A 27,511-nucleotide genomic window follows, 5' to 3' on the forward strand; every position below is an offset into this window, starting at 1 on the left:
AACTGTCCACAAGCAACCAATCTTTGGTAAACCTTAGATTGTCCTTTGGTAGTTGTTTAACAATTTTAGTCATATCTGGTTCTATTCCTTTTTTTCCTCTTAATGCGCTAGGCATTTGGAAAAATCAGAACATGCAAATATTATAACATATGTAATCGATCCTATACCTGAAGCATATAGGATACGATTCATAATGTCTTACATAAAGACGTGATACTGGACCAATCTATTGCTATAATATTTCCATATATATATATATATATATATATATATATATATATAATTTTCCTATGTTGAAACATTTCAACATGACATTCATATATGTTTATGACTATGTTGCATTAAAATTTCAATCTAAACTTTTTAGATTTGAAATGAAGTATTAATGCTCTCCCGTAAGCCTTACCATAGCGAAACAACTTCCAAATTCTGCGACTTTGCAAATTTAGAACTTTGTTTCCTATAAACAGCATTGCTAACTTGCAACACCTTTCATAATAATCATGCTCCCACTAGCAAAAAAATTATGTTCTTATCAACATAACAATTATGCTCCCTCTAGTTTTGACATGTACCCAGAAACCAGCTGGACTTCTAGACAATACCTATTGACTTTCTTACCAAAGTTCAGATTTCTGATACGTGGTGCTTCGATAAGTCATTATCTAGACTTCTCAAGCTCATACACCATTCATTAGATAGCTTATGTGTGTGTCTAAACCCTTTCAGAACTTATAACAATAAGTCTCGACCATTCAAACTGTTTGCCATTTCTCACAATTATAACTATGAAAAGAGATGCCGTAATCATACTTGAATTTGAGAATGCAATTATCACAACTGTTAACTCTAATCCTTTAAAATCTACAAACGAACGCGTTTCCTCCCAATTATTTTCATAAAATAGAGGGAAAACTCTTACTACTTAGATTTTATGGTGTATGTGTTCCTATCCATTTGAATTCGTCATTTCTAACCACTATCATAAAGATAAGGTTTATGACAAATTCAAACTCATATGGACTGACCTTGTTTAATCTTAATTTCTTGCCATATGGTAATAGAAGGGCCTACCATTTCTTCCAAGTTATTGAGCATCTCACCCATACAAATCAATGTACTTTCATTGATCAAGGTGCTTTGCCTTATGCACTCAAATGAGAACTCATGGAACTCACATGCATAGTCAACTTAACTGGAATGGGCACAAAAGAAGATCATGTCAATACGATAGGTTATAAACCTCAAGTCGTGTGCTAGTGATAACTAAAAGGTTTATTATTTATTAACTCTTGAAACTATTCAAGATCATTAAGACTCCCACTGACCTCTTGACTTATTAGTTTCTTTGTCAATCAACATTCCTTGACATACAAATATTCAAGAGTTGGTGCAAATTCTTATCAAGATAACACTTCTCATAATTGGTCTTAGCTGGTCATTGTTTTAGCCAAAACATTACAACTACCAATTTCAAATATACAAGAGTAAGAAAACATTTCTACTCCACATTTCATGAGATGTTTTAAACCTACTTATAACATATTACTCAAGGTACAACTTGGAGTAACTAGAGTATAACACTTAAACTTGACTTTGGAATGAAGTATGATTCATCCCTTTGGTTTAACCATTTCAACAATTCCTGATTCCTCTTCTTAGTCATTTAAATGCACTAAGGTGTTCTTAGAGGATCAATTGTGACATGGTTTCAAAATCATTAGGATGATCATAAAACACGATTCTAAAGTACTCTCCTTTCTTTTCAGATTGGAGAAACTTTTATCTTTCTGCCTTATTGATTATTCTTATTCTTTCTGCTATACTTTGAAACTTTTCAAGGTATTAGAATTACACTTAATCTTGTAAGCATAACCATATTTACTGAACTATTAGCAAATCATGACGAATAGAATTTATCGTCCTTTGTGGTGGATCTGACCAGTGCACATCAACATGTACTAGATCCTTTAACCTTTCACTTGACTCACATACATATGTGAACAAGGAATTAGTCTCAATTTACCAAAGATCAAGATTATCATGCATCACACAATTCAAATCATATGATTCCAAGTTTCTGTCCAATTGAAACTTGGGTGATGAGAATCCTTCCTTACTTGGCAAATTACGTCACTACCACAAACGATATAACCAAAAATAAAACCATTTTCAATATTGCTAATAATATACATATATTAACACCAATTTTCCATAAATTCCATTGTAAGGAAAAACGATTTTATTAATAATGTGCGGAAAAACTTGTCCTTACAACGCAAATACATATGAAAACTATGTTACTAAATATTCCTAAGCAATATATTATAACTCCTAAGTAGCATCTCAAAATCTGATCATCGAACCATGTGATTACAATCCATCTCTTCACAATCAGATTCAACTTACTTCTTCTTTTAAGCTTCCTTCTTTCTCTTCGATCCTATAATACATCAAAATGCAATCTTATCACATCATGTATTAAGAATCTATAAATAGGAACATAATAGGGTTAGATAGTGGACTTACCTGAAGTAGAGTCATATAATTTGACTTTACAATCCTTGCGGTCCTTCAGGTAGATACGACACCTTCACATCCAATGCCCCTATTCTTGGCAATAGAAAAATATGGACTCTTTGGAAATGACACATGAGACTATCTCAGAGCTTGCCTTTCTCTTATGATCAAACTTTTCGACCATGGCCGATTTCTCTCCTTTAGGAGGAGAAACCATTTCTGGACTATCACCTTTGCCACAACCAATGTTCATGGAAATTTGGGAGGTAGATCTTTCAGACAAATCTGCATGATAGGTGTGCCAAAGCATTTCTGCTTCAACAACAATCAGTAAATAAGTTAGATCAATAAGGGCCACGTCATTATTTGTCATATAGTAGTCTTTAATAAACTGACCATATGACTTGGGAAGTGACCGAAGAACCAAGTCAACAGCCAACTCCTTTGGGAAAACGACACCCAACATTCCCAGTTTGTCAAGGTGGGACTTCATGTTTAGAACATGTGCACATACAAAGTTTCCATCTTTTTGTTTGCATGCCAATAGGGCTTGATTTAGCTTGAACTTTTCAAGTTGACGAAATTGTGGGTTAGGGAGAATTATTGGAGGAGGTGGAGGAAAATAATTATGACTTCCAGTTCCACCTTTGCACGAAGAAGGGAATGATCTTTCACCTTGATCGACATGTGGAAGATTTCCAGTTCCACCTTTGCACCATGAAAACGAAATTTTAAACCAATTAGCTTTTAAATAAAATTTCTAGATCTTTTGAGATTCATTGGACTTTTCAATGGCATGTTTAATCTCGATTGTGCCCTTCATTTATCATCTAATCGATGTGCCGGTTAACCACGCACGCTCCATCAATCTAAGATAATTTATGAGCTACCCATTGTCATTCTTCATTAGTCCCATATTTATGTGTTGGTTAACCACACACGCTCCACTAACGACCAATAAGGTGCAATGTGCAATTTCATGGGTTAGCATCAAATTCACATTTTCCTAAAGTAACTAAGATTGGGAATTTATAAAAGGTTTAGTTACTTTGTATGTTCATTATACTTTTAATGAGAGTTCAGTGTCCTATCATACCCGCTCAGCTAACGACCCTCCACTAGTCAACAGTGCGATGGGTAAGAGTGGATACCCAATGACGGTCATTTTATAGGCCGCTTCCTTAAACACCCTTATAGACCAACTTCGTGAATGAGGCCTACTAATGGTAAGACCGACTTGTTCTTATACACACACACACACACACACATATATATATATATATATATATATATATATATATATATAAATTAAACCTTTAATAGTATAAGAGTGTATTTTAAACTTTTAAAATACTTAGCGGTTTAATCTTTTTAAATTAAACTTTTAATTTAATTAACTTTAAACCTGTCTATGAAATTATTAATTATTCTTTAATTAAAACACTTAATTAAGTAATTAATAAAATCCATGAGGGTATATTTTAAACTATTAAAAATACCAAGGTTCTAAACTTAAGATTTCAAAATTAAAGCTATTTAATCAAATTTTAAATTACAAAACCATGAGGGTGTATTTTTAAACTATTTAAAAATGCTATGGTTTAACTATTTAAATTACAAAAAATTAAAACTTTTAATTTCAAATTTAAACTATAAAACCATAAGGGTACAATTTGAAACTTTTCAAATTACTAGGTTAAATATTTGAATCAAAATAATCTTATATTATCCATATTTAACCAAATCCATCAATTTTGATAAGGATATCTCATACCAATCAGAAAAATCTAATTTAGGCATTAAAAGCAAGTTATGATAATTATCATAATCAAAATCTAGCCAAAAAATCGAAAAATCCGGCACCAGACGAGTCAACTCTTCGAGTTGGGCAAGGAACTCGCGAGTTCACCCAAATCATCGAGTTATATGATGGACTCGTCGAGTCTGGCTACTAGACAACAAAAAAATCGATTTCTTGTTCTTTTGGTTGTTCACTCTTGCATCTATTCAATTGAAAAACATCAAAGGCTCTGATACCATTGATGGGTTTTGAGAATAACTACAATCCAATGTGATCATGCAACCTTAATTGCTTACGATCTAAGTTTTTCTCTATTGAACATGAAAATATGAACTCCAAAGCAATAATCCTATATACTAGCATACAATTTCGAAAATGACATATGAAATAGGATTAGATGATTACCTCACTTGTTATATTGTAATAACAAGAACAATCCTTGCTTGATCTTGACTCTTGAAAGCTTCGTGCCCCAAGTGTTGCACCTCTAATGGAGTCACAAACACTCAATGCAAAGGATGAGAGGAGAGATGATAGGGATCAACCACGGTTTCTATCTGGAATGCATGAGCCGATTTTCACATGTATGGGGGGGGGGGGGGGTTATATAGCTGTGTGGGCTGCTAGGGTTTCTGGAGGAAACCCTAATTCCTGCTTAAGACTTAAGCACCCCATGGACTCCTCCATAAGAGACATTGGACGAAATCTATAGGGCCTTCCTATAGTATTTCGTCCACTCTAGTCTATGGAGTCCATCAACCCAGTTTTGCAACTATCAATGATTTGCATAACTAGTCCCTCCATTATTAATCAGTTCCTTTTATCCAAAAATTAATACTAGATTAATTTCCGATTAATTACTAAATAATAATATGATTTTCAAATAATATATTAATCTTATAATATATTAATAAAATCATTCTGAGTACCGATTTATTATCCATATAATAAATCCTACTCTCTCTCTCTCTCTCTCCACTAGTCATCCTATCAATTTGCATGAGTGAAGGCAACCCAAAAGGACCATGCCCATAATCAAATCAATTACATACCAAATATAGTTATGGGCTTAGACACCTAATCCAACATGAATATGGTTAATGTAGTGTTATTTTGCTACTTGAAATATGGTTTATGTAATGTTTTTTTGCTACTTGAAATATGATTAATGTAATGTTTTTTCTTAAAGTTATACTTTGTTGATTTTAGGTTCATAATGGATCACGATCAAAAGATACTTCTCGTATTTCTTATGTACCTGTACATTCGTTATTTTTGAAAGAGGGGTGTAAAACGATTGCGGGATAATGCTTCGTAAATGACGGGACATGAATACACATTAGAGTTATCACATCGTAATCGTTTACAATGTGTTGAAGTACTACACATGTCCCGTGACTCTTTTGTACGACTATGTGCTCATTTTAGAGCAAATTACTCATTAAAGGACAACAAACATGTATTGTTTGAGGAAAAGATGGCTATGTTTTTTATGATGATCGGTCATAATCAATGTTACGTGATTATCAAGCGGAGATTTCAACACTCGAAGCAAACAATTCATAAATTTTTATGACGTGTTGGAAAAATGATGCTTTTCGCACAAGACGTTATAGTACCAAAATTTTTTAATTCGAATCCAAACATTCCAGGACATAATAGGAGGCTACGGCGGGTTTTCAAAGGGGCGGTTGGTGCACTTGATGACAATTTGATACATGATGATGTCCCTGCTAAGAAACAAGACCTATATAGAAGTAGGGGAAAGGGAGATTGCTACTAAAAATATTGGCAATTTGTGACTTCAATATGATTTTTACATTTGTTGTGTCCGGGTGGGAAGGGGTAGCGCATGACTCTAGAATATTATCAGAAGCAGTAGCCAATCCACAAGCATCATTCCCATTTCCACTACCAGGTACGTTTTTGTTTTTTAAATATTTTTATCTTAGTTTGAAAATTGATTATTGTTTTGCATTTTTTATAGGCAAATATTATATTTGTGATGTTGCATACGCACACACTCAAGGACTTATGGCCCCTTATCGTAATGTGAGATATTGGATTGGAGATTTTCATCAAAGACGTGCATTGACCAATAAAGAAAAATTTAACCATAGACATGCAAAACTTCGGAATGTCATTGAGCGTGCTTTTGGTGTTTTGAAAGCATGCTTTCCTATATTGAAGAGGATGGCACCATTCCCGTTTGTTACAAAAAGAAACATTGCCATGGCATGTTTCGTGCTTCATAATTTTATAAGGAGAGAAGGACTGACTGATGAGTATTTCGCACGATACGATGAATCCAATGTCTCGTTTCGAAATAACAATGTGACTGTTGATGATGATGAAGACGAGATTCCAATAAATGGTACTGCAACATACTGTGAATATATGACTCGGTTACAGGATGAAATTGTTGAGCAGTTGATGCACAATATAGATTGAATTGGTTTAAATGAAATTGTTATTGTAAAACCAATTTTTTTATTGTATGACTAATTTAGTTGCATGATTTTTTTTTTCAGTGTTGTATGACTATTATTATCAAAATTTTGGTGTTGAAAAATCATTTTAAGTTTGTAAAATCATTTTATTTAAAATTCAATTTATTTCAGTAGCCTGCAGATGTTAAAAAACAAACAATCTTCTTATTGCAGACTATAGACGTTTGGTCCACCTCTTCTGCTGTAGAGGCTTGCAGATGTGGTCCGCAGACTGCAGTCATTTTGACTTTAGAAAAACAAACAACACCTTAGGCTCAGAACTGTCTAGAAAAGTCCGTGGTCGTCATCCATATTATGCTGGACGACTAGATCACAATCACATCGAGGCCTCTCATCATTTTTATTTCATCACACATCACAATCTACCCATGTTCTACCCAACATATTTGTAAATAAAATATAATTGTTTATATACAGCTTAAACCTGTATAGCATATCCATTCAATACTGATACCACATAACAAATAGTATATAATCACTTAGCATGTATTTCATAAAGTATAATTTATATATGTGTATTACCGGAAAGCAACTACACACTTACTCATCTCATATATCTAATACATTCATCAATACTTGTATTAAAATCGTGTATATGAAAGGGACTATGCACTCACTTGATAATATGATTATCGTACAGCACTACGGCTCTAAAAGCAGTATTCTTTGATGAAATCGGGAGATCTTCACACATCGGGTTTCTCGCGAACAGAGTTTCAGCTCGGGAACTCTGATTCTCGGGATCTTTGGGGCTTTGGGACTCGCTTCGGGTCTCTGGATGATACCGGGGCTTCGGGGGTATAACTTGCACGTAAATCAAGGTAATAAGGGTGAGAGAGAAGAGATTGAGAAACCAAATCCGGCTGCCCCTTGAATTCTATTTCTAGAGCTGATTTTTCGATTTTCACGTCGTGAACCACTTATTCACGTCGTGGCCTTGAACGTCATCAGGTGCGTAGTCGCAAGCTGGGTCTGCCATGCTCGGAAGGGTCAAATCTCTGAGTTCATGTCGTGAACCCTGACAAAGTGTCGGGGTTCGTGCCCCGAACATCAGAAATTCATATCTTTCGCATACGAGCTCCGTTTTCGATGTTATTTATATCCACACATAGGTGAGATTATACGCTACAACTCTCGTTTAGACCTCGTCGGCTAATTTTGACTTTCTTTTTATTATATTTTTGTTATATTATTTTTAGTAGGTCGGGACAGGAAAACTCCGTTAGGAATTCATAACTCCTTCATCCAACGTTCGTTTTCGTCTGTCTTTTCACCGTTGGACTATTATCGACGAGATATTCTATTCTCGTTTAGAAATCACTTGATCTCATATCCGAACTTTGGGCTGCATACCGCTAAGTCGAAACTTCGAAAAATCATAACTTCTTCATACAAAGTCAAATTTAGACGTTCTTTTTATGCATGCTCTCGGTTTAACGTATTCTACAACTTCCGTTTAGATCACTAAGGCTAGATATCGCTCTATCTTAAATTCATATTTTACGTCATACAGCGTCGTGTCGGTTCTGTCGCGAAACTTCGACAGGTCATAACTTCTTCGTTATAACTCGGATTTTGGCATTCTTTATATTTTCTGAATCCTCATAACAACCACTACAACATCCTTCATAGATATTGAGCTCATCTAATATTTTATTATTACGCTTATTTTTATTCTTAATTCATTTAATCCACACAATTAAGCATAAAACACATAATATTCAAATAATACATTTATATTATTTGAAAATGAGTTACAAGGGTTAACCTAGACTATTACATCGATATTAATGCCTAGCCTAGAAACACGGGCGTTACAAAGTTAGTGATGCATTTTTGCAATACCAATGTACAACCGACTTTTGAATTACAACTCATATATCTCCGTTTCAAGAACATAAGATGTTATCGACTCAGAATTACTCATGATATAATCCATGAAGTAATTCTCTGAGTGTGGGTTTATCCAATAATCAAATCTCCATTTTCTAAGTACTAAAAAACGTTGTAGCATCACAAATGCATTAAACAAATTCATAATTCAATCACCAACATCAATTACATTTATTTTGTGACAAGTTTCAAACTAATCATCTAACTACTAAAATTAATGTTATCTCTCAAACCAATGCTCCTAGCATGTTGACTATGTTTAACTCTACTCAGAGCTTTTGTGTGAGGATCTGCATGATTGTCTTTTGATGAAACTCTCTTTACTAGGAGATGTCCTTCTTCAACTCTATGTATGATATAATGGTACTTTCTGTCGATATGTTTTGATTTATCATGATCTCTCGGTTCTTTGGTCAAAGCAACTGCTCCTTCATTATCGTAGAAAAGTTCATTTGGCTCCTGAATGGTCGGAAGTTTGACTGTTTGAGCATTGCTTAAACATCATCTGTTTTCCCAGGTCTTGATGTTGTATAGGCATTTATAGGAGATATGATTTTAGATATCTTGGGATATTGCTTTGATGCTTATAAGGTTTGACACGTATGCTGACTTTGATTATTTTGGGTTACAATACAAGTGTTGTTCGGGTGATGTCCATGCCAAGGCTAAGATATAATTTTGACTATTTTAAGTAACATCTACCTAATTTCCTTTTTAAGGGATTACTTTGGTACATTTTGGTTGTTGATGCATTGTTATAAGGTTGAGTGTTGTAATTTTACTAGCAATACATCTCGACACAACGACATTCAATATCATGGAAGAAATTCTTAACAACAAGAAACCATCACTTGATCGCTACTTCAAGTAGTTGTGGCTTGAGTTTTTATGATCTGACAAAATTCATGGCTTGGTTATCATTTCAAGAGGCAATTTCCATATTTTCAGCAAATAATTACTTGACTGGCCATATGAAGTAGCCATTTTGGATTGTTTCGGTTAAAGTGTCGGATGTCATTAATCTTAGGGTTAGTCCTTCCCTTTTTCTCCTAGGCGATTTTTATTACAAGAGGCCATCTATTCCTTGTGGATGTACACGACCTCTCCGATTGTGAAATCACGTTAAATCTCTTGTCTCGTTATTGTTGTTTGTTTGTGTTCATTAGACATTGTTATCTTAGTATTTCTACATCCTATTTATTTGGTTTGGTTTTGAGGTTAACTCTCTTTCTAGGACCAAGGGTTTTGGATATTTGTGATGTTATCTTGACATTAAGTGCAATTGTTGGTAGTTTATTCTTATGATTTGGATACATTTTCCCTAACAAGGAGAAATTCCCTAATATTTTATGAGATATTCAAAATCTATAATGGAATTAGGTAAATTTGTCAAAGTGTAACAAAAATTAGGATCTTAAACATAGACATAATATATATATATATATATATATATATATATATATATATATATATATATATATATATTTTTTTTTTGACAAAAACGCATCCATTTATGCATCGGATTCTTTAAACGTGGGGTATGTTGTGACTAATAAAATCTAACACTAACATGGTTCTTGTCCCATGGGGTTTGTAAATAATTGTTATGCATTTTGTTGGTTAGTTATTCTTTTGTTTTTAGTGTTCTAACCATACAAAAATACAATAGCATATGACGAAACATAACTAATAACTAATTTAAACTTCTGATTACACAAAGTGCATGTTACTGACATGCCAAAATGAAATCTAAGACCTGCGACGTTTGTTTACTTAATTATTAGCTAAACCAACACATACGTGGAAGCCAAAAGCTGACAGTGTTTCGCGGAATATATTAATATAATATACAGGGAAGTTAATTTTGGTATGTCTTTGAGACGTAAGAAAAATAGTTTCTGGTAGCTTATGAAGTAGTTTATAGGGTGGTTTTTTTTATAGAGGTGGTAAATGACCGATTTGGGTTGTGTTTGAATTCAATTTATTTATTAATTGGATCGAAGTTTTCAACCCAATCTAACATGTTTATTTAAATGGTTTGATATTCATAACTTAACCCAATCTTTTATATAAATGAGTTGTCATCGAGTTGACATATTTATGTAGTTTCCGACCCAACATATTACATAAATGAGTTAAATTTGGGTTAACCCATTTAAAATAAAAAAAGATAAATAAATTAACTAATGAGTATATCACTTAAAATAGTTTCAAGCGTAAATAAAATTTCAAAGTATGACAAAAACACAATCCTAATTCATAAATACAAATAAATTGTTTAAATAACATTAAAAATTTAAATGATTTTGGAGAGTGACTAGTATTATCGACGCTAAGAAAAATGATGAGAATTAGAATTGCATTTTTAAAAGATAAAGAATAATACAACATTATAATTTATAGAAAAATTAATACTTTGCATGATAATATTCAAATAATTTTTAAATTATATATATATATATATATATATATATATATATATATATATATATATATATAAAAGTTAAATGGGTTGACGTGTTGATAATTTTATCCACCCCAACCTATTAAATTAAATAAATTATGGTTTGACCCATTTAACTTAAATAAGTTGGAAATCTCAACCCAACCTGCCAATTTTGGTTTGGATTGGCGGATTAGATCGAATTTTGCCGGCTCCAGTTTTTTATAAGTTGTTTGAGATAAATTTATTAATATGCTAACTTATAAGCTAAAAACTAAAATTTCCAACTAGTGTACCAAATAGTTCATGTTTGTTATAGGGCGATCCAAGCCGATTTAAGGCCTAGGACAAAACAAAAAAATGGGGCCCTTCAAAAATAAAAAAATCTATTTTTCTTGTATATTAAACGGCCAACAATGCACTCACAAATACAAATACCAAAAAAAAGAGTTTTCCTAGCAGTTAAGGAAAAATGTTAGAGAAAACATCATAACTCTCCATATGTCAATAAACTTTAGGCTTTAAAAATATAATCATCTCGGTATTGAAAAAACACATTAACCAACAATAGTCACAAGTTCTCTAGTGAAGACCCAAATCCAAAACATAGTGACAATGAACAATTTAATCTTGCAAAGAGAAATCAACTTAAACCCATTTGAAAGAAAATATAATGTCTTTATGAAGAGTACCATCTTGTGAATATCAACTATATATAAGCAAATAATAACATCAAACTTTCTTCCTTATCTCAGAAAAACATTCCGCTTATACATTTTTTTTTCAGTCATCCAAACAATGCTAGACCTAAATAAACCAAACCTATAAGCCCTTCTTGATCCTCATCGATTTCATTTGTACAAAGGTATTCCCTCTTCCATGAATAACATTGCAAGACTTTCCATATTTGCAACAACCAAGTAATAAATAAAGTTAGTAGAAAAATCAAGTATTAAGCTTATTATCATTAACTATATCCAGACATCAAACAACTATTGAACTAATTATATGAGATAACTATAGTGTTCATCCAACAACAACTAAATGAAAATCAAACTAATTTACAGGGTTAGATGTTTCCATCGATTTAGTGCTATAACCAAACACATTAATTAGCAAACATACATTACCAAATAAAATGAGAGAAAGAGTAGTTGAAGATTAATCAAAAAAATATAGGGAGTATTTTTTGGATATAAGAATATAGATAAAATAATCAAGTAACCAATCTTAATGAAGAAGCGCTTGGAGATCTGGAGATCTCATCAGTAAACATAATGAGAAAAAGAGTAGTTGAAGAATCGTATGGATGAAAGCGACATGCAGACGTTGGGGTTTAAAATATTGTCCTAAACACATGGATGATGGATTGATGAAAGACCCTTAAATCAGAAGATATGAAAAAGCCCAAGTAGTTTAAGGAGAAGTTGGACATATATTACAAAAAGTAACGGATTCAAACTCAACCGTTCTACTTTAAAACTGCAAAACGCCTCAACCATTTCAGTACAACTATGTTTGGTTATTTTTTGCAAGTACTTATATATATATATATATATATATATATATATATATATATATATATATATATATATATATATATATATATATATATATATATATATATATATATATATATATATATAAACACACACACACACACATTGTCGGGGGCCCCAAAAATTGGTGAGGCCCAGAGCGGTAGCCCAACTTGCCCTCCCTTTATGGTCATCCCTATTTGTTGCTCTTATGTTGGAGATCGTGTGTTTAATCACTCGAGCTCTTTTTTTTTTGGAAACTGAAAATATTTAACACACAATAGTCAAACATTTAAAAACAACTCAATCACTTTGACTAAAGGTAATTTTGTTTATATTTGTAAGAAATATCTAACTTAGATGGGCAAATAAAAAACTATCGAAAACCTACTTAGGATTGTATTATGAACTAAAATAAGAAACACAAAAATTAAAAAGGAAAGAAAAAATAAAAAGAATGTTGTTTTTATGACGAGGGGACAATGAAAACATATACCGTAAATTTATATTAGTTTTTAGAATAAAAGGAAGGTTGTTGGATAATATGAGGAGCCAAATATGATGATTATTCGATCATATATGAATAATGATGAGATGTCTTATATATGAAATGGAAGTAAATAGAAAAGTCAATTTATCAATATAAGTTGCAAAATCATGAACAGATAAATAAGATTGATGCATATAACTTTCCATGATTCATACATAACAATTTTTCTCCGTACACAATAAATATGCTTTAAAATATTGGATTATGCAATTCTATAAAACATAAATTGTTATATATGAATAAAAATTGTTATGTACCAATCACTTCTTATTAGGAAATATATGTTCAATACTACTAACCATTACGCTTCTTTTTTTAGTTGTGGGTTGCGTAATTGGAGAATATGGTCGGATATTGAAACTACTTTGGTGGAATTAATGGAACTTACTAATGGGATAATTCTTAACTATTTGAAAGATTGTTAGGTAGGAATAAGGAGGATTAAGGTCCTTTTTAGTCTTGTTGATGTTGTTGGTGCATTATTTTATTGGATAGTATATGTTACGAATTTTAATATATTTGCTCTGATTAAAATTATTTTGGCTTGGTGCTATCTCTAAATGGATTAGCAACAGAAAGAATTTAGTTTGATGAGGATTCAGATTTACCATCTTTTTATGTTCATTTTGCGATTTAAAGACTAAATCTAAAGATGGTTTTTTTTTGTCATAATGTAGATTGTAGAATCTACAGTCGAACACTAGGAAATGGTGAATTTAGTGCATGTTCCAATTTTAGATATGGAGACTTTATAGTGGTAGCCAATTTTTTGTGATACATTCCAGACTATGTAGTTGAAAACTAGGCAATGGTTGAGTGTAGCATATGTTCTAATTTCACAGATATGAAGACTTTGTTGTGGTAGCCAGATTTTGTTTGGTTTAAAGGTCTTCATAAGAAATGATTTGATATCGTGATTTTATCAACTATCCGACTGTTATGGATGCATCATAATTGTAGACTTATTTAAAGGGGCGGTTGAGTGCAATATATATTCAAATCCGTTTCTTTTCATTTTTCGTCATATCATTATAGTAAATTCACAGATCTTGATCGAATTCCCTAATAGAACCAAACCTTATCCCTTGTATTATTCTATTATTTCTTATGGCTAGCTTTTTAATATTTTTCTCATAAAATCTTTTGGTTGATCGAAAAGAAATTTATTTCAAAAGAAAATTATTATTTGATAATAATGATGATGATGATGATGATCATCATATTATGGGAAGTGATTACCACACAACAACTTTTATCCACACATAATAATTTATGGTTTAGGGGTTGTACAATATGCAAAAAGAAAATGTTATTGTAAAGGAATCAAAAGTGTTGTGTATAAATCACTATCCCTTTTGTTATAGAGGAAAAAAGTGTTAATCATTACATAAAATTGATCATCAAAATTAAAAAAATAAAATCACAAAATAACTCTCTAATTTATTGAGAAACTCACTCAAAACTCAATTACACTTTATCGTGTTGATCATACATTCCATGAACTCGGAATATATATATATATATATATATATATATATATATATATATATATATATATATATATATATATATATATATATATATATATAGTCTAACCTATCAACTTATAGGAAACTAACTTTCCTAAAGTATAACAAACCAACTTGCATGTGCCCTACTTAACTTGAAGTTTCTTGTCTCCTACTAGACTTAAGAATTCATTCCAACATTTACACCCTAATTTCTAAGTCATCTTAGAAACATCTTTTATTATGTCACACCCCAAACCGGAACTGCGGAAACGTTCAGGGGCGAAGGACGTCATGTTTAGTATCACAACACATGTGTCATAGTAATCATAGTAACAAATGTAGGAGCCCATTTTTATAACGAATGGTGAATGCGGAAGTAAGATATATCGCGATTAATCGTGTTTTTGGAAGTATGAACACGAAGAACATAATATGAGTTCATGAAAAAGACTAAGAACAAAGAGAGATAAAATATATTGATATTCATGAAGAACATGGTGGGAGAGAAACTCTCCCTGGGTGGGAGAACCCACCAACTTTCTCTCTCTCTAGATTACATTGTGAGAAAAGTAATTGTAACGCCCGTAGATTAGGGCTAGTCAATTTAGAGACGATAAGCGTCAAAAAACGACTTTTTGATACAAGATTATTTAGAATAAATAATCTTAATTAAGTTGTAGTATATGTCACAAGGTTTCCGTGCATATAAAGAACACCGAAATCCGAGTTATAACGAAGAAGTTATGACCTGTCGAAGTTTCGCGACAAAACGGGCATGACGCTGAATGACGTAAAAAGTGAATTTACGTTAGAGCGATATTTAGCCTTAGTGATCTAAACGAAAGTTGTAGAGTTCGTGAAACTGTGAGCGTGTATAAAAACAACGTCCAAATCTGACTTCGTATGAGGAAGTTATGATTTTTCTAAGTTTCGACCTGGCAGTATGCAGCCCGAATACTCGATTTGAGATCGAGCGGTTTTTAGCCGAAACAATCTAAACGAGAATCGAAGATCTTGTTGTTAGTAGCGAAACGATGAAAAGTTAGGCAAGAACGGACGTCAGACGAAGTAGTTATGAATTTATAACGAAGTTTTTCTGTCCCGGCCTTCTAAAAATAAATAATAAAAATAAAAGTCAAAATTAGCCGACGAAGTCTAAATGAAAGTTGTAGAGCATAATCCCACCTTCGCGTGGATATGAAGAACGTCGAAAACGGAGCTCGTATGCGAAAGTTATGCAATTTAGAAGTTTGACGAGTCAAATTACGCCGAGCGTAATTTGAGTACGCCCAACGTACTCAGAGGGGTGCAACTTGTCTGACCAATACTCGAGTGCCAACAATTGACGCATGCAGTGACGTCGAAGTACGCCCAGAGTAACCAAGTTACGCCCAGCGTAATCCCAGACCCAACAGCCTATAAATAGAAACCGAGATCAGCCATTTTCTCTTGTTCAAACTCTTGCTTCTCTTTAGTTTTTGCCTCGATTTGCGTGCTAATCATATTCCGAAGCCCCGGTATCATTCTCGAGCCCCGAAGCAAGATCCGAAACCCCGAGGATCCCGAGAAGTGAGATTTCCGAGCCGAAGCCCTGCCCGCGAGGAGCCCGGTTTTTGTGAAGATCTTCCAGATCTACGGAGAAACACTACTTCTACAAGTCGTAGTGCTGTCCGAGCATCGTCTAATCAGGTGAGTGTATAGTCACTTTCATCTAACACATAAATATAAAGTATTAGCTATGAAATACGTGCTATGTGTTAAATATTAATTATCTATTTGAGATGGACTTGGATTTGATGTTTTTATACAAGTGTTAAATGATTTAAATTATGTTTGTATTTATATCTACAAAAATGTTGGGTAGAACGTGGGTAGATGGAATAGTTGGTAACGATGCGACTTCGTGCCTATTGAGTAAGCTTTGGTGACGATGCGACTTCGTGCCTATTTGATAAACCTTGGTGACGATGTGACTTCGTGCCTTTTGTGTAAACCCAGGTGACTATGAGACGTAGTGCCTATTGTGTAAACCTTGGTGACTATGAGACGTAGTGCCAATTGTATGAACCCTGGTGACTATGCGACGTAGTGCATGTTGTATAAACCATGGTAGCAAATGGACTTTGTGCCAGTTCCTTAGGTAAACCCTTAGGAATGAATGAAGAAAGTATAATCGATTCTTAGGGTAAAACCTTAAGAAATAAAGAAGATAATGGGGATGGGTAATTGGGTTGATTGTTTGATGATTGAATATAATAAATGCATTATTGTGGGTTGAAAACCCTATATGCTCACCAGGCTCCCAAGCCTGACCCACTCAGTTTTCTTTGCATTACAGGTAATGGAACAAGAGTATAAGTTGGTGGACTTGACAAGAGATTTTGGATTGTAGATTAGTGGTTATAAATGACTGTTGTAAGGTTTATTTTATATTGTTTATGCTTTTGATCTGTATCGGAACATGACATCCCGAGGTTTTATTATTTAATAAATATACCTTCTTTTTGAGAAATATTTTGATAAATGGTTATCATATTTTGTTTTTGGGACAAATTCCGCAACTGATTTCTTTAAAAGGTAACTCCGATTTTAAAACAAAGCATAAATAAATCGGTCTTTTCTGGCCGTGAAATTGGGGATGTCACAGTAATCTTCTAAGAAAAGTAAAAAGAGCTAACTTAAAGAATAAATAACCAACTCTCCCTTTATATAGGAGGCAGAGCATTTACACCATAAATACAATAAAGGGAAAATACAACCTAATAAACACTCATTATTTGTGGAGCATTTACATGCACCAACATTCTCTCCCTAAATGCTTACAAATGGTGAGATATACAATAAGTGATACAAGGCTGTAATACAGTAATTCGACTAGCAAGTGTGGTAATAAAATGAAATAAAGTGTTGAAATGTCTCTGAAACTCTAAAGTGTCTGTGAAGTCTGAAACTGGCCATGAATCTCTAACAATGAAGGTCTTCGGCTTCAAAGCACTACCGATGAAGCAGAAAAGATAAGATCCAAATCTTCAAACCAATCATAATCACCCGAAGAAGGAGGTCACCATGAGCAAGTAGAAGATCCAATAAAAGAAACACCTCGGCTTCAAAAGTCTGAAAAATATCCCGAGTTCTCGAATCATAATACACCGAAATTCTTCAAAGAATAACCTGCTAAAAATGTGAAGCATCCATAAAATGTAGTCCGGATAAAGATAATGTGAGTCCAAAAACATGGTCCAGCAATGCCAAAAATTTGATCCAAGGATCAAAAATAAATGTCACGTCACATCGCCAAAATAATCTTCATCTTCAACATATCATAAATCCAAACTCGTGAAACCATAAGAACTGAACCAAATGCGAACACAAAATCATCCTGTGGTAGAGTCCGAATAATAAATAATCTGAATCGGAAAACATCGAGTAATGCCAAAAATTTGATCTGTGAAGACCAAAAATAAGTGCCACATCACATCACTAAATAAATAATCGTCTTTAGAAGTCTTCAAAAATCCAAACTCAAACAATCATAATAACCAAATCCGGATGATATTTTCTCTCTATTTTTGATAACCAATGACCGGATATCAAAAATCAACAAATCATCGGATGGAGAGTGTTGGATACCAAGAGCTAAGAGAAGCTCTCCCTAGATGTATGAAGGGTCTCGATAAGAAACGAGAAAGAGTAAAATAAATACTCTTGCGGTCATGTGGAGGTAGGTGACATAGTTGCTGAAGCTGTGCTGAGAATAATCTGTTGTGCCAAAAATAATATTCAAATATCCAAACTGCGGTGCCGAAACACTTGAAGTGGCTTCAAAGAAAATAAAGTTCACTTGCTTAAAATAAGCAACCAAGTCATAAAAATCCCATAATGTGAAGAATGCGAAACAACTTTGTTGATCAATCGCCGTTGCGGTGCAAGCATTACAAAAAAGATAATATGAAGTCCGACTGCGGTAGGAGTATTCTTCCAATAATAATAACCGACATGAAGCAAATAACCAATGTGACAATCCAAGGTTCGGTTGTGGCAAAAATTGGTGTTAAAAAAATGGTGTAATAAAAAAAATGGTTTTAATAAAAATGGCTAAAATAAAAAAATTGGTGTTAAAAAAATAATTGGCTGAATAAAAAAAAATTGTCGTTAAAAAAATAATTAAATAATAATAATAATAATAATGATAATAATAATAATAATAATAATAATAATAATAAATGGCTAAATAAAAAAAATGAAGTTTAAAAAAAAGGAAAGGAAAAAAGGAGGGGAGGGGAGGAAAAAGGTGGGGGAGGAGGAAGAAGGAAGGAGAAGGAAGAAGGAGGGAGGGGGGAAGGGCTGAAGGCTGGAAGAAGGAGGAGGAGGGGGGCGGAGTCAAGGAGGAGACTGTTGATGGAGGGGCGGTGGGTTGCGGATCTGGAGGTGTTGCTGGTGGAGGGAGGTGCGGATGGTGCTGACTGCGGGTTGCTTGACTGCTGATGGGTGAAGGTTGCGGTATGCGAAGGCTAGGCAGTTGCGGATACGAGCTGCAGTAGGAGCGTTGCGGTCTGTGACTTCAGTCGACACTGCGGTCCGAGGCTGTGGTCCGAGCCAAGGAAGCAGATTCAAAATTGCGGTGGAGCTGAAGGTCTTCAGTCAGTAGGGGAGGGTTTTGGTCAGCAGGGAAGAGTAGGCTTCGGATCCTCGGTTTGGACTAAGAGGCTGCAGTACTTAGGCCTGAGAGGGGCTGCGGTACCAAGGCTAAGAAGGGCTGCGGGGAAGCTTCTTAGGAGACTCCTATAGGCAGTTTTTGGCTGCTGTTCGGGGCTCCGAGAAGGGTTGAACAGATGACGAAAAATGCTATTTTTTCATGAAAAATGGTACCGCAAAGGCCATTTATTCATATTTTAATGAGAGAATCTTTTTATAAAGCATTTTAAGTCAACGTGTGGTATTGGGAAGGCAAAAAACAGAGTATGCAGGGGGTTTTTAGGGACAAAAGGTGATGGGATTGGACAATGTCACATGGTTTTTGTCTTTTTGAGGGAGCAAATAGTGGAGCACTCTTTACCCAAAAGAGTAACAAGGTCAAGCTGCTTTATGCAAACACTTAAACACGTACATATGCACTAATTTGAAGAGTCACAACAACAAGTAAAAGGTAGAATATATGAATATCATACCTTTTTGATGATCATAATAAACATGTTGTAGAGAAAAAAAAATCTTCTAGAAAAAGTGCTTTCCTCCACTATCTTCAAGAATAATAAGCCCATAATTTTGTGTCTTCTCATCCAAGAAAAAGAACTCCCTGGAACAATATCTTTAACAATATGGAGACCACAAAAATAATTGCTTCTCCCATTTTTCTTCATTTCTTCAACAACAACAATAATAATCTTTTAAGAACATCTTTTTCCAGCAACAAATAGAACGAGCAGCAGCAACAACATTTTATTTTTACGAAGATAGAATCACCCATAAGATAGAACTAAGAAAGAACTCATAAAAAATTCCGGTAAGAAGCCCGAAAACTTTTCTTGCAGAAATACGGAAAAATCACAAGATAATCACCGAACGGGAGTCGTTCCCTTGAAGTAATCGTGAGATCTTCAAAGTACGGCTCTTATACCAATTGTAGGAACCCATTTTTATAACAAACGGTGAATGCGAAAGTAAGATATCTCGAGATTAATCGTGTTTCTGGAAGTATGAACACGAAGAACATAATATGAGTTCATGAAAAAAACTAAGGACAAAGAGAGATAAAATATATTGATATTCATGAAGAACATGGTGGGAGAGAAACTCTCCTTGGGTGGGAGAATCCACCAACTTTCTCTCTCTCCAGATTACATTGTGAGAAGAGTAATCTTCTAAGAAAAGTAAAAAGAGCTAGCTTAAAGAATAAATGACCAACTCTCCCTTTATATAGGAGGGAGAGTATTTACACCATAAATACAATAAAGGGAAAATACAACCTAATAAACACTCATTATTTGTGGAGCATTTACATGCACCAACAACAAACAACCATTTTATTAATATTAAAGTGTTTACAAAGTAGTGATTCACAAAAGATTGAATCCAAAAGCAAATAACAAAACAAGACATGAAGCTACTATGCTCCATATTCTGAATCCTAGTGCGCGTACCTGTCTACTAGTTTCCTGAGAATACAAGTTATTTTGAAAGAGTAGATCCGCATTTAAGCTGGTGAGTTCATAAGTATTTTAGTGATGTAAAGTAAGTTGAAAGTTCTTTTTAGAAAAGTTCGCTTGTACCTTCAAAAAATCCAATATCTTCTAATGGGATGAATGAAAGTAAAAATGACTCTACAATTCCTTCTATGAGTACTAAATGGATACAAGTTATATAAAATTTAGAGTAAACAGACAATTGATTGTGTGAATCTGCCCAAAGCCCACAACCAAACAAGGAACATGGAATGAGGCGGAAGTCACACATCCCATTGTTTGTTAGATTTTCACTGTATATAACCCTGGCGTATTCATTTGGTACTTACGGAGTTAACTATAATAATTCTTTATATTTGATGAAAACATTCTTTAAGAAAATCATATATTTCCTTTAGTAAAAATAGTAACCACAATAGTTCCTTCTATAATCACTTAGATTATACAATCTAATATCAAACGGACAGTTAAATGGGTGAATCTGCCCTAAGCCCACAACCAAACAAGGAACAGGAAGTAAGGCGGAAAGCACACATCCAAATGCCTATCAGATATTAATTATATATAACCCTGATGTATAAACTAAAGTATTATAGAATTAACCACTAAAGGTCCTTTAAGTTACATTGGTTTAATAAAATGGATTAAACCCTTTTACTAATAAGTTTCTAGTTTAGCCTACGAAATATTCTATCTGAAAAGTATGTTTTTGTACTAGAAAACGATATATTGAATTTGTATGCTATGAAATGACCCATACTTGGTACTCCTTATGATTACTTGGTGTATACGGAATATATACATAACTAAGATCGAATAGATAGTAGACTGGGTGCATCTGCTCTAAGCCCACAACCAAACAAGAAACAGGAAATGAAGCTGAAAGCACACATCCTACTGTCTGTCGGACCCGATTAATATATATTTCTGATGTATGCACTAAGGAATCATAAAGTTAGCATTATAGGGCCCCTTTCTAAATGAATGTACTAATACTCGAATGTATTGTTTGTCTTTCGTAAGTTTTCCCAAGTTTAAGACTATCTTTACTAGAAAATAGTTTGCATTACCCTTTATGTGAGAAGATCACAATATGAATGTAATGGGAAAATGAAAGTATTCCGTAATATTGTATAAGTAATTAATGAAGCACTTACTACCTTAAAACCAGTTTGTTAATTAAGGCTAAAATGTGAGTTGGTTGTAACCATACTGATATGACTTGTATTTAACACGACGAACTAATGGCGCCGAAACTGATGTGACATTTGTCACCCGTAGACTTGCAAGTCCCACTGTAGCTAGCAGCAAGGTGTGGGGTGTCAATCCCGTATAAATCTGTACACAAACTCATGCTCTCCATCCAGGAGACTCTGGTTACAAAACGGAACCTAGCAAATATATTGCTAAGTTGTGAAGTAGTGGTTTCACAATATTCTTATCTTGTTCTTGTGATTGTATGTTCCTTCTGTTCTAGTTTATAGTATGTTCCTCCCTGTTTCTCTTTATAGTATGTTCTTTCCGTTTCTTGTTATAGTATGTTCTGAACTGACTCATGTATGAACCGACTCTTGTATGTTTCATTGTGCTAGAAATAGTGAGTACTAGTCCTCTAAACTATACCTATTATTGTTTACTAGTAATGTTGTTTGAATGATTGAGTATGTTTGTACACCTTTGCTACCCAAAGGTATTGAATGGATTTGAAATAGTTTGTTTGATAACACAGTTTGATGTATACAAAATCTCTTTGTTTGATAGTTATAAATGACATGTGATTGATTATACAACTATATGGTTTTCTACTTATATTCCCCCCGCCCCCTATAAAAGCATTTAAAATCATTTAAAAGATAAGTTAGGGGTATGAACTCACTTGGTAAGAGTGAATCAGGCAACATTTCGTTTCTAGGAATGATCTTTCTTGACGTAACCGCGGGTTTCTGGTGAAGAAACGAGCTTCACGCGGGCAGCAATTCGACTGGAAAGACACAAGTTTCTCGGACACGTATCCGGGGGCGTCGGGGTAGTCTCGGGCTTCCTTCAGGGCTTGGACACGTAACCGGGGCTTCGGGGTAGTCTCGAGAAGCTTAACACAGAGTAAAAGTAGAAAAGGAAGTAGAGTTGAGCAGCCTAAACTCGAGACCTTCGTTTTCTATTTGTAGGGAGTAATTTTGGAGCTCACGTCAAGAGCATGGAGTGGCTCATGTCTTGTGTTCGATCTTGTCCATCTGCTGACTCGACTCCTGACAGCCCGACTCTGGAACCCATCCAACACTGGCTCACGTCGTGAGTCCTCTGACAGGGTGGGAATTCATGTCCCGAACGTCGGAAATTCACATCTCTCACATACAAGTTCCGTTCTTGATGTTCTTTGTATCCACACGTAGGTGAGATTATGCTCTACAACTTTCGTTTATACCCCCTCGGCTAAATTTGACTTTATTTTTAATATTCTATTTTTAACAGACCGAGACTGGAAAAGTCTGTTAAAAATCCATAACTTCTTCATCTGACGTCCATTTTCATCTGTCTTTTTACCATTGTACTACTATTGTCTAGATCTTCAATTCTCATTTAGGTTGCGTCGGCTAAAAGTCACTCGATCTCTATTTCGAGTTTTTAGCTGTCTACTGCTATATCCGAAACTTAGAAAAATCATAACTTCCTCATACGAAGTCAGATTTGGACGTTCTTTTTATGTACGTTTACGGTTTAATGATATCTACGACTTTCATTTAGATACCTAAGGCTAAAAGTATTCTATTGAAATTACGCGTTTTATGCTTAACAGTGCTTTACCGGCTAAAAATTTTCGGGTTGTCACATATTCCAGTTAAGCTCTTCATCTCCTTCAACTTCGTCCAGGCTTAAAGTTTTGTAACAATATCTGCCTTCTCCTCTTCACTGGGTACATAATCCATCTCCACTTGTTAATTTTCAATTCAAATGCGAATAAAATGATACCTTGTGTGAATATTTTTAAATCTCCCATGAAAAACTTGATTTTTCATGAGCTATATTACAAACTTATTATCGACACGTATGACCACCTTCTCCTATTTGTTCTTCACAATTTCACTCATCAAATCCTGAAGCCATATTGCTTGACATGCACCTACATTGGCTGCCATATATTCAGCTTCACAAGATGATAGTGAAACAATATCTTGCTTTTGTGAACACCAGGTTATTGGTGATGACCCATAGTAGAAAATATTTTTGATTGTACTTTTTCCATCATCCAAAATAGTATTATAACTACTATCGCTATATCCTACAAGTGTCTTTTCTCTCGTTCTTTCATACATGATACCATGTGCTTTAGTACCTTGTAGATATCGAAGAACATGTTCGATTGTTGTATCATGTGATTCCATTGGACTTTGCATGTAGCGACTCAAAATACCTACTAAGTACGCCATATCAAGTCTTGTTTGAAGGAGATATTGAATACATCCCTCCAGTTTTCGATACTTGGTTTGATCAATTTCTTGTTCATGTTCAACTTACAAAACTTCCTTCAAGGTTCCATTGGGATGTGAGCTGGATTGCAATCTTGTAATCCGACTTCCTTTAGAATGCGTTGAGCATAGGAATATTTTTTGATGATGATCCCAGTTTTTATCAATGCCACAGTAATGTGTTAGCTTACCAAGGTCTTACATTTCTAAATTCTTGGACATCTTTATTTTAAACTTCTTGATCATGTTCAAACTTTTACCTGTAACAAATAAATAATCAATATACACTGCCAAAATCAATACATTTTCTCCTTCATTCTTCTGATAAACAACTGGTTGTTTTGTATACTTTTGAAATCTCAAATTTATCAAAATTCCATCTAGCTTCCTGCTCCAAACTCGAGGCACTTTTCTTAGACCGTATAAAGCTTTTGTAAGTCATTATACTTTGTAATAATAACTTTTGTTTATGTATCCATCCAGTTGTGTCGCATAAATACTTTCCTTTAATTGTCCAAATAAGAATTTTTTCTTAACAAACAAATGGTGAAGCTCTCATCCATTTGTCGCTTCTATGGAAAAAAGAAACCTAATTGTCTAAATAAGAGCTACCGAATCAAACACCTCATTTATATTAATATTGGTTGTTGTACATGGCCCTTTTCACCGAATTGGGCTTTTTATTTATTGATCATACCATATGCATTTTTCTTTACCTTGAACACCCATTTAAGACCAATTGATTTCAACCCATAGTGTGTTTTATGTTATTACGGAAAACTCTGGGTGCATGTTTAGATTTACCATTGAAGGATCTTGGTCAAATAAGAATCCGGGAATCCGCTATGCACAAGATGGACAAATGCTAGGTTAGATAGCTATACTGAGGTTTGAACCCCGGTATTGCACTCAGATGCCTAAGTTAGATTACAAGTAATAAAATGCTATCGTGTTATGCGTGAAGGTTCTTTCTCTCTATCTCCATCTCTCTCTCTCTCTCTCTCTCTATCTCTCTCTCCCCTCTCTCTCTCTCTCTCTCTGCCCATACCTAGTTATTGTGTTTCTGATGTATTTATAGGCTATATATGTGTGGTTCCACAAGATTATAGTTATGTACAGTTCTTTGTCCATTGCCCAGTTTGTTAGCAATGATGCCTTCGGTCATTTTCTTTTGTTGTTGCTACATATCCTCTCTTTTGCATGTTTCCTGGATATGGTTATGAGATTCGTGCATGGTTACCCTAGCTTACATTCGTTTGCGACAGGGTGTAGTTTCTTTATGCCCGCCCTTGTAAGTATCGGGACGATTTTGGGTTCTCTCAAATTACCGGCCCGGGTACACCATTAAGTCCTTAGTATGAAGGGTAAAACAATATTGACAAAATATTTCCCCATTCAGACTTGAAGATCAGCCTTGGGTACTGAAACGTCCATCACATGGGGTGCATTAAATTCTCGCGCCGTCGGACATCATTTCTTCTACTTTGATTGGACTGCCCTTATTAAATGTTTTAACTAGTTTTTCCTGTTATTTAATGGATAAACTTGGTTTGTTGGAAGCTTCCATATCTTTATTCCTTTTTGAATCTCACATCATGGTTGCCCTAGGTAGTGACATCTCCATAGTTGTTTCAAAAGTGGATAACCAAATGCTTGATCGATATACGCAAGAATATCATTTGTCCCATGTGCTTGGTTTTCAACATCCATCTTCGTTATCATATGTTCTTGATGCCTTATGTAGTAAGTTGGTTTTTACGTTAGGAATCTTGTTTATGGTTTAAGGTTGCCTCCGTCTTCCTTCTTTTTGAAGGTGCTTTATTTTTATAAAGTTCTTCTTGTTCAACTATGCCCTAATGTTGTGTCCAAAGTGCTTACTTTTTAGGTCTTCTGTGTAGCCCATAAAATAGCACTTGAAGTTGCCTTGTTTTGTTATTTTTATTGTCTGAAAATATATAGTGACTAGTAATCCTTTAGTAGTCATCACTTCCCTATTTCTCCGGATTTAGCTCGCACCAATGGTAACTTGAAAAGTAGGTTCTGCTGGGTAGATGTTCATAGTTTATGTGTTCCTTTTACTCCTCATTATCTTCCTCTGGGTTATGCTCTGGGGTTCTTATCTGAGAATTTATCCTCTTATGTACCCTTGTTTTTTTTCACTTTTGTGTAAAGAGATCATATTTTCCATATGTTGTACTTTCCTTGTGTCGCATGAATCTTTTTTGGAAAGCTCGATGTAAACTGCTAATTTTATCTCTTTATCATGCAGGTTTGCTTAACTATCTGTGTCTCTTACTAGTTTTGGTATAGTTTCTTTTTCCCTTTATTTCATGTAATCTTCTGATATAAATGTTGTTTTTTGATAGTTTCTTTTTTGTTCATTTAATGTTAAGGATGGGAGTAAATGCCCTTTTCAATTGACGTCATATTTGGCTGGTGAATTTCCTCTTGAAGCTATAATGTTGGACAATGTTATTCTAGACCTAGATGTGGACCCAGTAATTGTAATTCCTAAATCTCCTGCTAGACATCCGGGGTTTGGTTTGGTTTCTTTTTTTGTTGCTCAGCTTTTCGAGACTTTTTGTCATTTTATTGCTCCTTCGGGCATTGGTTCTTCACTTTTTATTGAAGGTGTGATCATAGATGCTCTTTGTGCTAGTCGAAAACATATGCGCCTTTTGATACCTCTCCAATTTGAGCATTTTTTATGTGAGATTTCCTAAGGTCCTCGTTGTGTATCTTCTTTTCCTTTAGAGTATGCTACACCAAAGCCAGTTTGTATCTGGACATTTTCCTTCTATTGGCTATTTTCACCATTATATACACATACATCGTTGTTCATGTTATTGGTATGATTACTTTGTAGTATCGACATTATTTGTCAGATGTACGAAGATGAATTTCTTTCTTCCTTTCGGTTTAAAGAGGAGTTAGACGAGAAATTTTGTCTTATAGCTCGTGCTGAGAATATTATATCTACCAAACTTGTGAAAGATCGTAAGTTCTTTGATGGGTTGTTGGACCTAGGGGATCGGTTTCTAGCCGGTGACGTTAATCTACGAATTGTCGAAGGTATGAATCTTGCTAATGAAGAGATGT

The 27,511-nt window shown here is 34.2% G+C and overlaps 1 protein-coding gene across 1 annotated transcript; it reads left to right on the plus strand.

Moving 5' to 3' along the window:
- The first annotated feature begins 6,130 nt into the window (after positions 1-6,130).
- LOC145098590 (uncharacterized) lies at positions 6,131-6,772 on the plus strand. The gene is made up of 2 exons (XM_079036218.1): positions 6,131-6,239; positions 6,309-6,772. Exons 1-2 carry the CDS (start codon positions 6,131-6,133, stop codon positions 6,770-6,772), a joined length of 573 nt encoding a protein of 190 aa, XP_078892344.1.
- Positions 6,773-27,511: the final 20,739 nt, after the last annotated feature.

Source organism: Lactuca serriola, chromosome 4 (genome assembly GCF_051521515.1).
Source record: "Lactuca serriola cultivar US96UC23 chromosome 4, Lser_US96UC23_V15, whole genome shotgun sequence".
Taxonomy (NCBI): domain Eukaryota; kingdom Viridiplantae; phylum Streptophyta; class Magnoliopsida; order Asterales; family Asteraceae; genus Lactuca; species Lactuca serriola.